Source organism: Parus major, chromosome 5 (assembly GCF_001522545.3).
Source record: "Parus major isolate Abel chromosome 5, Parus_major1.1, whole genome shotgun sequence".
In the NCBI taxonomy this organism is placed as follows: Eukaryota; Metazoa; Chordata; class Aves; order Passeriformes; family Paridae; genus Parus; species Parus major.
Window position 1 is genome coordinate 23,432,022 of NC_031774.1, and position 12,569 is coordinate 23,444,590.

The 12,569-nt window shown below is 39.9% G+C and overlaps 1 protein-coding gene across 4 annotated transcripts in view; it reads left to right on the top strand.

Annotated features, from left to right (window-relative positions):
- Positions 1-12,569, top strand: part of AMBRA1 (autophagy and beclin 1 regulator 1) — a 129,027-nt gene that overhangs the window by 41,010 nt on the left and 75,448 nt on the right. For 3 of the 4 annotated variants that reach the window (XM_015631382.2, XM_015631384.2, XM_033514902.1), the window contains 2 exons: positions 8,863-8,946; positions 9,501-9,601. In XM_015631382.2, coding sequence (XP_015486868.1) covers positions 8,863-8,946; positions 9,501-9,601 — 185 coding nt within the window. The remainder of the gene's footprint in view (positions 1-8,862; positions 8,947-9,500; positions 9,602-12,569) is intronic. The other variant, XM_015631383.2, reaches the window with a different exon arrangement.

Consider the following 12,569-nt stretch of genomic DNA (forward strand, 5'->3'; position numbering starts at 1 on the left):
ATCACTTTGGGAAAGCTTACAAGATTCAGAGTGATGTTATTTGGCTTTATTTGTCATTTTAAAATTCTTCTGTTTAAGGTATGTTCTGGACAAAGAGTTGTGGTTTCTTAGATGGGCATGGGTCTCCTCATAAGTGCGTAAAATACATGAGTATCTGTCATACTTGCCTCCTGACATTTTTGATTGCTTTATTGACACTGTCTTGGCAAGAACTGCCAAATCAAAATTCTTCCAACAGCCTCTTGTTTTGAAAGGTTCTATGATCACAATCTGCCAGCCAACTGCAACTGTATTAGAGCTGCAAGTCTTATTTCCAGTGTCTCGTATGTAATTTTCATTCATTTTGGAGAATAGTGTGATAGATTCTTTTTGGCCTCTTTTATAGATGGAATGTTTGGTTTGGGAGTCTGGTTTGTGTTCTAATTAGTGCTCCACTTCAAGCTGACATTCTGGTTTAACTTCTTGTATTAAGAAGTAAAGTGCATGTCTGATTAGATGTTTGTGTGAGACATCCAGGCAATCACCCTTCTTTTGCAAAGTTTTCATTTAAAGCATATTTTGTTGTTAGCTTCTTTAGGAATCTTCACTGGGCCACTGATACTTGACAATATTAATTAGTAACTGTCTGGATGCAATCATGTCTGAACTAACATTATGCAATGGGAGAGAAGAGGGAAAACAATGGCTGTGTCAATGTGGTTATTCAGTAGTGTGTGTTTGGGTAGTAGGTTTGGTTTTGGATTCTGTTCTCTGTACTGCTCCTCAAGTGGAACAGTAGAAGTGAGTTTTGGGTAGGGATTTGTGTGTCATGGTAAGAATAAGCATGTGGTTTGTTTGATGACTGGGACAGAAAGATTTTGGAAAGTTTGAGTGAAGGGAGAGGTTGGAGATAGCCGGTTACTGAAATAACTTCTTCCTTACCCTTGTGATGGAAGTCCATGCGTGTGTTTAAATCCAGTCTCTGCTTTTTCAGTCTGTATCACTATTTGCTAGAGACACAGTGCAGTGGGAGCACTAACCTGCAGCAGTGCAATCAATTCACTGTGCACCTTCTGACTTCCCTTAGCACACCAGTTACTAAGAGCACATGGGTAGAACTTGGACTCTTTTTGTAAAGTCTTGGTCTTTACTGCCCTCCTTAACAGCTCTCCACCATGCACTCATGTATTTCAGAGTGTTTTTTTTTTCTTTTCTGACAACCTTCAATTTCTGCAAATGAAACTTCTTCAAGCAGTAGCCAGGTTTTCTTGGCAAGGAGGAAGGAGAGACTGGAATGATTAAAGCTTTTTTGTGACACTTTAAATAAGTATAGGGCTTTTGATCTACTGCTCCAGAACACTGATACAAGCTCTGTCATTGTGGAGAGAGAAGCATGAGGAATCCCAGAGGTAAAGAAAGAGGTTTACTCTGGGGGGTCTGTAGGTTAAGGTGATACCTTAACCTTGGATCAATGGGATGCCAAGTGGTAGGCTCTCATAGGACATAGTGAAGGTGGATAAGAGAGATGACTTAATCAGTGGTAGCCTTTTGTTGTAGAGGTAGTAGTATCTATCCAAACTACAAGATTACTAAAACCAATTAGGCTGAGGTTTTAATTTTTCTCCTTGCCATCCTGATGTTTACATCTGAAGTTAAAAGACATAGGAGATGTGAGAATCTCAATAGGTTCTTCATGTCACTCAAGTGCTGATGGAAGTGGTTTTTTAGGATCCATGACAGGTCAGTATACTGCAGAAAATGTAGCTGGAAATCTTAGATGGGACAGTTTATCTTTCTCGAGCATCCACAAATAATATTCTTGCTAGCAATTTGCTATTTGAGTTCACATAAAGCAGGATCACTATTTGTTGTAAGTACCTGCCTTTGTTTCTTTCTTCCCAGAGCTCCTTTATCTGTTTTTGTGTTTTTTCATCTGCCTTTGTTTCTTGCCTCATATGGCACTGCATCATTGTTTTTGATGACGATGGACCTTTTCAAAATTGGCTTTCAAAGCAGATGCAAATATATGTAACTTGGTGATCACTTTCTGGGTTTTTTTCTTCTCTGCTAGAAGTTTCTGAAGCAGTTACCACTGGGATGTTACTTCCAGATACACAGGATTTACATTAGCTATATTCATCATCTTAAACACAGTTTCAGGCTAAGACAAGTGCTGGATGAATGGGAGTGATACTGAATCTACTCTTCGAACTTAATTTTTTGAGGATTAGTTAAGTGTTAGCTTGTCTTGTGATCTACTCCAAGTGGCCTGCAGCTTCACTTTTCCTATTCTTTTAATCTTTATCTTTTGCAACAGTCTTTTATATTATCCTTATCTTGGTCATAATGTCTAGTAATGCTGCATCAATACAGTGAACAGGCAATAACTGTTTCCTTGCAGCAGTACTGCAGGCTTTTGCTAACCTCTCCAGCATGATGTTGCTTTACCATTAAGTCACATTCCAGCAAGGCAAGTGTCTTCATATCAGGGTGGTGAAAGAATGCATGCTTTTAGAAAGGTGGCAGTTGCCAGAAAAGCTACCATCATACTCCATACTCTTGGTTGCCTGAGTCTGTAGAAACAGTTTTGATGTCAAGATGGTACTTCTGAGTTTTTCTGCCTAATCTCAACTCTGTCCATTGTTTTCTTTTTACTTTTATTTTGTGTCTGTGCAACTCAGAAGTCAAACTAGGTCACCTAGTAGGTGAAGTCTGGTGTTAATGAGAGTAATTAGGAAGCAAGCTGTTACTAGTTTGTTGCTGGCCATGCATAGCAGGTCTGTATTCTTGAAGTCCAGAGGTCTAACAGATTAGCATTGCTTATAAAGCTATGGTTTCAATTTTGTTTCTTTTGGAAGCATAACAGTGCAATATATTTTTTCAAAAAGAAACAAAATTTGATGCCTCTTGCTTTGTCTAGCTGCTGATGTTTCTGCTTTCTAATGATTCAGTGTAGCTATGAAGTGTATCAGTCTTATTCTAAAACAACATCAATTTATGAGCCCACCACACAGTGAAGTGATTAAAATAGAAATAACTGGATCGTGCACCTAGAAAAGAGCGAGTGCTTCATTCTAGTTACCAATCAGTCTTTCTCTGAAGCAGTTAATCCTTGGCATTTTACAGGCAAGTACTGCTATATCTCTTGACCTCTCATATGTGATGCTTTTCTGAAACACTTGATCTTCTGAAGTGCCATTTTTAATCTTGTAAATACATCTTTCCCTGAACAGTGCTCTGAGAGGTAATCAAGGCTGGGGCGTTTGTTTCTCTCTGGTCAGCAGAGCCATTAGTAACTCAGCAGTCTGCTGTTTTATAGGAAATTTTAGTTGATAAATAGATGCACATTTTCTCTGGTGTTCCTTTCAAAAAGCTTCTAGTGAGAGGTTGGCATTTCAGCCTTCAGAAGAATGCAGAATGATGGAAAGGCTTGGGCGACTTACCTAACTTCTTTATCAATTACTGTGTTAAAAATCTATTCTAGTTCTTGTCTCTCCAGCTGGCCACCATCACTCTTTGTAGTTTCTCTACTATTTTTGTTCTTCAACTGTTTTTGGCTTCCAGTGTTACACTTGGGACTTCACAGGCATACATTTAGTGCAAAGAAAATATTTTTGTGTGACAAATGCTTTTTTTTTCTCATTTTTCACGTTTCTTGTTTCCTTCAGTTCTGCCTTAAGTACTTCTCCTTCAGTAATGGTCATACCCTTCAAAGATGGGTGAATAAATATGTAACTTTTTTTTTTACCAGATTATGTATGTTCTTTTAGAGACACTTTAAAAGAACCATACAGTAGTCATTTTTGTGTCTGTAGATGTCAATATTTGTACCCTTTTTGATAGAACCTATGCTTCTGACTTCCTTCTTTGTATCTACTTGTGAAATTAACTCTCTGCTTAGATAAGTTAGTTGTCTTTAATGTTTCATCTTTAACATAACCCTGGTTTTAGGTGAGATACACTTGTCCCCAGAGCCAGAAATAGGGTGGTCCCCTTTTCCTGGTTTGAGTTTGTAACTTCTCCAAGACTTGAAGATTGTGAATAAAGTAGCACATACTGTGTTGAACTTTTATTTTTTAATAAGACACTAGTCCAACTGATCCAGGAGATACTATTTTAGCTACTGTGCCCCTATGCAGAATTATAACCAACTTGCAGTGTGGCTTTTCCTTTTGTGTTCTAGGATGCCTGTATCTCACAAAAATAGTCAGATTGACAATGTTTTATTTATTTTGTGTTTACCTCTCTATTTTGAGAGGCTTATTTACTAGAAGTGCTCCCATTTATCTTGCAGGATCTGACAGATTAAAAACTAAAGTGTTAATTTCTGGTATTTGCTGCTCCTCTCAGTGGTGAAGCTAGTAGCTAACTTTCTGTCATAGTGTTCCCAACAGTGTATGTTACCTTACCCATGGTGCTGGAAACCAATCGACATGTTCTTAGAACCACCAGCAAAAATAATGCTCCCTTCATCACTTTTTTTCCTACTTCTATACCCTTTGTAAAAAGTAAAAAAAAAGTAAACACTAAAAGAAAAAGTGCATACTTCGTATTGCATTGTATGTATTCTATGTAACTCTAGAAGAGTACACTCTTCTAAAGGTATGTATCATCTGTTTTCATCCAAATCAGCAGTGAATCCTGTCCAGTGAATTGCAAGATTTTAGGATCTGCTTCTGCTTTAGATTGGCCAGTTCAATATGACATCTTCCAGGAACTCTCTTTAGAGGACTTGCAGTCAGACCTGACCACCCACTAAAGGCAAATAAGCTTGCAGTGCCTGGTAACCTTCCCTGAGCTCTTGATAGGGCCTTTGGGCTGCTCCTGCCCTCTGTCCTATCTCCTCTGAAATAACCCACTGCAATTAACAAAAAAAAAAAAAAAAAAAACCACCAAAAAAACCCCAACTCAGTACAGATAGTTCACATTTTCTCAGTGCTTTAAACATTGGTTTTTTCTCCTTCAGAAAATGGTGCAACTTCAAGCGTCAACCTTTAAGAAAAGTAGTAGATGCCACTCAAACAATTATTTACCAATTCTATTGTATGTGAGTATGTGACTATTAACCTCTGCAAATGGATTTAGCATTTTAAATTGGCTTGCACAAAACATGATAAAATGCTGAAAATATGGAACAATTGGCTTGGTGTGATGTAATTTGATTCTTCTGAACTTACATGGCTTACTGGTGCTGGCTTTGATAATTAAATGGCTTTTCAAAATGGTCATTGTTGACCTAATTCTATTGGCAGTGTAGTCAGTGGGAGTTTTAATGTTGACTACAATGGGAACAGTTAGACCAACAGATTGCATTAGAAATCCCATGCTGTGTGTTTAATTTCACTTCCTGATACAACAATCTCTAAATATTAAAGTGAGTTCTTGCCAAGACAGAAAAGCAGAACATGGCATTTTTTTGTCCTTACTGTCTTCTGTATCCACTGTTATTAATGCAGTAGCCAAGTTACCAGATGAAAACAAATGCCTTCTTCTCCAAACTTTAGGATGCAAAATTTTATGTCTCTTTCTGTTTTCAGAGCTGGCATTGCTGGTCCATTAAATTTGCACTAGTCAATTTTTCTCTCGACAATCAAGCAAGGCAATAGAAGAAGAAACCAAGGGGATTTCACTGTCTTACCCAGTTTAGGATAAACTTGCATCCTTCTTATGCCCTATTAAATGTCTATAATTCTCTTGAATGTTTCAGAATTGCTTTCTTTTCATGCTCCATTGTAGGTTAGTGTTAATACTATTTCTCCCCTACCAACTCTTAATCTCCACATCACTGTTTTGATTTGTCCCACCATGGTATCTGAATAAATGATGAATAACCTGAATTTTGAGCGAGATCTTACAAGTTATTTTGACCATTTTTTGGTTCTTGCCATTTTCCTGCTGAGACAAATTAGTCTGTTAATAATTAGAGTATTATGTTTCCCTTGTCACCTTGCTGTGGTTTATTTCATTTACTTTAGCAAGGTTATTGACTTGCTTTATAGAAGAGGCTTTTTTTTATCTAGACGGAGACACACACACACACTGAGGGATTTGCTTTCCACTTCTGCAGGTAGTGTTAATTAAACTATCCACTGTGAATCATTAGCTAATGAATCTGTAGGTAGTTGACACTAAATAGAAAGCAGAGCATTAGATCTTCATCAGTGCTTTAGGGAGCCTTGGAAACTTCTCATTTCTTGCTGGAGTGCTTCATGCTGGCACTGTGGTGTGCTAACATCTGCTCTCCTCCCTCTGTCAGCAGGCTGTATATGGTACAGAAATAACACAAAGTGCCACCCATTTTCACTGATCTGTAGGGTGTTTTTTTATTTTCCTTTCTAGAGGGTGCAGAAATAATCTTTAGCCAGTACCAGGGTAATATCAGCTGTCTAGCTTTGCAACATTAGACTAGACGCTCTTGCATGTAGTTATTGAGCATGGGAGTTTAGCTATAAATGACTCTATAAATTAGTAATTCAGAGCAATGTTTAGTAATATTCTTCTTCACTCCCAGGGGAGTGTATCTTACACTTCTACTTAGAGTAAATAGGAATTCTAGCATTCTTGAAAGATAGCCACTGTTTCTTACTCCCTGAAGTCTGAGTTATAGGGCAGGTGGCCATTGGGATGTGGGTTTTAATTTTTTTTAAGGGAATGTTAAAAATACATGTCTTTCTTTTGAATTAGTAGAGGCTGTCTCTGTCATGGTGAAAAATGAAAAAAAAAAAACCTTGTCTATACTTTTTCAGGTATTTTTCCATATTGTCGGGAGATTGTGTGCACAGTAAATCAATAGGGAAGTACAGGATGGACTTCTCACATCAGAAAGTTGCCTTGGTTAAAAAACGTGTCTGAAAATGTTTTTGTGGAGGCTAAGACCTGTGGGTAGTGGCAATTAGAAAAACTTTAATTAGTTCCTTTAGGTGTCTTGATTCAGTCTGTAGGCTTTGCCCTTTTATCTCCTTTTGTTTACTGAAGCTAATTCTTCATTCCTTTTGAAACCTGCTGCAGAGATTCTCTTCAGCTGGAGAGTTCTGTCTTGCTGTTGTTCCTCTTCCTGATATTTGTCCATTTCAAAAGTATCTTCCAATTCTAGTAAGTGTTCAAAGTAGATGCAAACCCTGAAAACAGTTTTGTTGCTATTCTCCCAGGGTTGCATATCAGTATTGTTTCAAAAGCTGCCACATGGAGGTTTTTAAAAAGTAATTCTTGTTTTCTGCTGGTTCTTAGTGTCTGTGGCAAGATCTGGAACATGACACTTCTTTTTCCTTTGGCCTTTTCTCTTTAGCAACAAAAGTTGATATGTCAGCACTCAAGTTTGCAGGATTCCTTCTGTTATTGATCTGCATTTTAATAGGCTGGAGGCCTGTGATAAAAGAACAGCAGTAGCTTTTACATTTCTGATCTCAGGAACTCTGCTGGTTACACAAAATCATGAGGGTGAGGCGTGGCTTTGGCTGTGAACTGCAAATGCTGCATCTACAGGGGGAGGAGAAATGGAAGCTTTGAGCTTGGATTTAGATTTGATTTTGGTGAAATAGCTTGAAATGCTAATGAGCTTTGCAGAAGAACCTCTGCTTTTGTGTTCCTGGGTTCCTCAAGTGTGTGGGAAACAGCCACGTAATAGACTTTCTTCTCAGCCCACGTTTCTTGCTCACTGACTTTAAAAAAGCAAAACGAAAAATAATTATAAAATGCACAGCTTGCTGGAGTGGGTTAGAAATGTGCTGCTAGTGCGTTGCATAAGGAATATTTAGTTTCCTAGTGATTTCAAGGCTCTGCAAGTAATATTCTCCCCACAACTGCTTGGGAAGGAGACAGCACTGCAGCTACAGATAGGGATTCAGAATTCAGGGAGAGCAGACTTGTTACTTGTGCAAGGTCATACAGAGAGTAAATTTCTGAACAGAGAAGAAAGCACTGTCAAGGTCTCTTTCAGAACTTGAGAGTCACTAATGGAGTCTCATTATTTTCCTTGCGGTTTTAGTGCTGTATAATTACAGGACCCCTTGTGGCTTAGGAATGCAGTATCAGGAATTTTGTGTGATGGGGATTCCAAAGGTCCTCCAGTTTGAACTCCTTCTTGTTGTACAGCTGTCATTATCCAAATCAGACTGGGCCATCCATGAGTTTGTCTAGCTCCTATCTTGAGATTTACAGGGATAGCAGCTCTGCAGCCTTTCTTTGTAGCCTGTTCAGTGTTGCACTGCCCTCCTGGGGAAGTGCCTTCCTGTGTCTGCTGTAGGATAATAGATGCTAGACCCTTTCCCCTCATTCCCCAAGGCCCAGATATTTATTGTGAAACAGAATGAAGTGTTGTAAAGGAGGTGCAATTTTGTCTGATACAACTTAGCATTTCTGATTTAACTGGAAAAACTTATGAAAAGTGAGATAGTTTTAAGATCTGATTGCACTTAAACTGGACCTTCAGGGAAGGAACACAAAAGAATAGTCTGCTGATTACGCTCTTTTGCTTGCACTTCTGGGAATAAAGGTGTGAACTTTAACAGATCTCTTTGGCTAACAGAAGGTTCTTCTCAGGACTCAGGTGAGCTTGCCTTTTGCTCTTCCGGTCAAAATTCTGAGGTTTCTCTTTCATTTGCTCAGGTGCTGACATTGATTCATTGAGTCTCTATGGTTTTGTTGATACTTTTGAGACATTGTCAAACAGTGAAGAAGGAGGACTTTAAGGTTACCCTCATATAAAACTGTCAAGAGGGTTTGGTACAGTTACTTGTATGAATTTAGAATATTGGAAGCATAAGAACCATTGAATCTCTGTAGCATAGTTAGGTTGACTAGGTGATGTCACCAGTGTTTTGTTTTCTTGGAAAATACTTTATTACAAAGTATTTTTAATGTACAGTGATTTTCTTTCTTTTGTTGAAGGGACAATGGAGACCGATCCAGGCACCGAGCTCCCCGGAATGCCCGCATGTCTGCACCGTCGCTGGGGCGCTTTGTCCCAAGGTAAGGCATCTATGCCTAAGAGCAAAAGGTGTGGGAATCCTGGAGGTACCAGTTGCAGTACAGCTCTCTGGTGCTTTCAGGTGGATTCCTTTTCTTGCACAGGGCTTCTTTATCCTTGGTTTGCAGGTTCTAGGACTCCTGGGATGGCATGTTGGTATGAGCTGCTTATCCTGTGATATCTGAAAGATAGCATGGTCTTAGTGCTTTTCACTTACAGGTTGAGGTCACAGTGTGAAGACAGAATAGGAGGAGAAAAGAATCTGATCAGATATTCTCAGCACAGTGTGCTGGTTTGAGATTAGGAAACTATTGTGGGAGATAGAGGATTTGTTTAGAGTTGATCTTTGCAGCCATATCGATCAGGGGAGGATCTAATCTCTAATTTATTTTTTGTTTGAAGCAGGGAAGAGGTTGGCTAAGCAAAGGCTTCCAGCCTTCTCTCTACTGTAGTCTGCTGGAATGTGGTCACATTTCCTCAAAGTAATTGTAGTTGCTCTTCAGGGCTGTAGTACACAGGATGGCTTTCTCCATGATTTACTCTTTTTGTTTTGCAGACGCTTCTTGCTGCCAGAGTACTTGCCTTATGCTGGGATTTTCCATGAACGGGGACAGCCTGGCTTAGCCACTCATTCCTCTGTCAACAGGGTCTTGGCAGGTAATGAGATTTCCTTGTTTGCAGTAGTCATGTATACTAGTGGTGTTTTCTTATGAATCTGAGCAGAGAAGGATTGATGAGGAAAATTAATTCCAACTTTTGAGGTTCTATTTGAGTTTAGGTTCTATTTGAGTTGTCTGAAACAAAAGGAAGGACTGTTGGATTGATATAGTAAGCTGTCATTCAAGTGCTTGAGCAGTGCAGATTCCATGCTTCAGGTATATGTAACTGCATGAATTGGGGATGGGTGTTAACAATTCTCTATTTAACTTCTTTCCCTATTCCTAGATGTCTTTTTTGAAACAACCTGACAGACTAATGATCAGTTTGCTGCTGGTCCTTCTAATTGAATTATAGGGTGCCTTGTTCATGTTCCGGCTAGGAAGACGCACACAAGGCAATGTGGGATTCAATTAGGATCTTAATAAGTGCATATTAAAAAACTCAGCTGCCACCACATACAGCACACAGGCATTTGGGAGCCTTAGAGGGCAAGCGGAGGTGGGGGAAAGAGGAGGAGGAGTATGGCAGTCTGGCAGTTCATGAATGAGATGGTTATGGATGACACATATCTTGAGGGTGAGTCTTTTTTGGCTGGGTCTGAGTTGCTCTGTAATTAACCCCGGTGTGGGGGAGTAATTTTGGAGCTTGGGGAAGAACAAGAGATGATGTATGGACAGGTAGATTGGGATGTGGTTTTCCTTCTTCCTTTAGGTAATCACAGGACCATCACTGAAAGGAGTGCTGACAGGTTTCTCAAGAGGCTGCATGACCCTTGACCTTATCCTAAGGCACAATCAACAATGCCTAAGCCATTTATTTTTTACAGGATTTATCTAAGCTGTTTCTATTGGAGTTTTTCCAATCATTTTGGGGTAGTACTATTGCCAGGTTTGCAGTGCTGGTTTAGTATGGCAGTGATCTTGCCTTTGGTAATAGATTTCCATAATCTTCCAGACTTCTGTCTCCCTGGACATTTTGAGTTGAGTGGTTCCTAGTGCTGTTGCAATAATCGTAGGAACTCAGCCAAACTCTCATCCAAAGCACCTCTGCTTGTATCCTGTAGGAAACAGTGGAGCTAACCTGTAGCGTTAGCTGACGCATGTACTTCCCTGTGCTTGCTGCCTGTGTGGGCTTTGGCTGTTGGCACGTGGAAGCAGCACACTGGCAGATAATTACTTGCTGCCAGGCAACACTGCAGAACTCTTGTGTCGCCCAGCTTTGCTGGAGACATCTGCCTTCATCCCTCCTCCAGGCCTCCTTGTACGTTGCCTGTTCCATTGAGGCTGGGAAATAACCTGGCTTTTTCATCTACACTTTTTGGGGAATTTGAGTCCCAAAACACACAAGCTTGCTGTTTCTTGCATGTATGCCAAGAATAACAAAGGAGGGCAGAAATTGTAATCATGGTAGTTTCAAAAACAAGATCAATCTTTTCTGCATGATGCTGTGCTGAGGCTTCGTAAAGCAAGGTTCCTTGGCTCTGGCAGTGTTGTAGAATCTCACACTGGAATGGCTGGGATTCCACAGTAAATGCTTTTATTGACTTAAATATAAATTTAATTCTTCCAATGCACTAGCTGCTTATGTTGTTTTAATATTTGGTTTCATTTACCCATGCTTTCAGATTTCAAAATGTTCTTTTATGTCCATGCTCAAAAACTTGTACATATGTTGCAGAAAAAAGGAGAGTTGAAATTGCAAATACTAGGTGGAGGCATGACAGGCACGAACTAGAAGATGAAGTTGCAGTTGTGGAATAGCCAAAGAATTTCTTATACTTGTTACGCTGGTCAGCAGCATTGTCATTTCAATGTCAGAGACATTGAAAGTTACAGTGCTGATAGTGTACTTTCCTTTATATTTAGTCTGTGCCAGGGCTTGTGGTAGCTTTTTCTTCAGTATCATGGTGAAAAACCTCTATTCAAACTCAAAAGTACTTTAACCCTGGCCTGGTAGTTCTGGGTGAGGTTGACTGCCTTGGCTGAGGAAAAAATCAATCATTTATTTTCCCATTAACACAGGCTAATGTAAGCCTGAATGCTTTGAATTGCTTCATTCTACCATCCAGACTGACATTTTTGAATTATGTTTAAGTGCAAAAATGCCAAATGTATTTCTTACATAACCTCTACAGCATTTGAGAAGAGATACAAAAAAACCCTGTATTGCTAACCTGACAGTTTTCTAAAAACTGGCAGTAGACTTCTGTGATCAAGTATGAGTGAGAGCTGCTGTTTGAGAAAATACATCCAATTATACTTCTGCTCCTGTCCACTGCCCCATTTACTGCTATATGCTGAGAGGAATTCAAAGGAGCAGATGGAGATCTTAGTGTGTGAATTACTGTGGTGCGCTGACTAAATTTCTTAATGTCAGAGCTCTTGCTGTCAGGTTCTGTCCATTTACTTTCAGCTCTCTATGTGAACAGCTTTCTGTTGTTTAAGTGTCATTCTCATGCAAGTGTTACACAGACAGTCGCTGCACACTAGGGAAGACTGCCCTGAGACTAAACCCTTAGAGTCAGGTTTAATGAACCCCTAAAACTTACAGGTTATTTCTGCAGATGGACTAGCACAGCAACACAGTGGGTTGGGCAGAGGGACTGACATGCCAGGCAGAGCTTAGGTCAAATCAGAGCCCTTTGTACTAGTCAGGGGACTGTTGGCCATCCCTGTGCCGAGGCTCTTGCAGGCAAAGCATGGGGAAGGTGGCAACAGATGGGTAGAGTAGGTGGGAGCCCAGGGGGAGAATGAAGTGATACCAGTCAACATGACAGACAGAGAGATCCCCATGCCAGCAGCCTAATTTGCATGGAGCACTGGAACAGCAACTCCCCCCAGAAGCACCTGTCTGCCTCCTTATCTCCTGATGCAGTTCAGATCTCTCAGCTGATACAGAATGCTGCATCACTGTGCTTTCTGGCATCAAGTAAAACACCATGTGAAAATATATTACATCAACATTG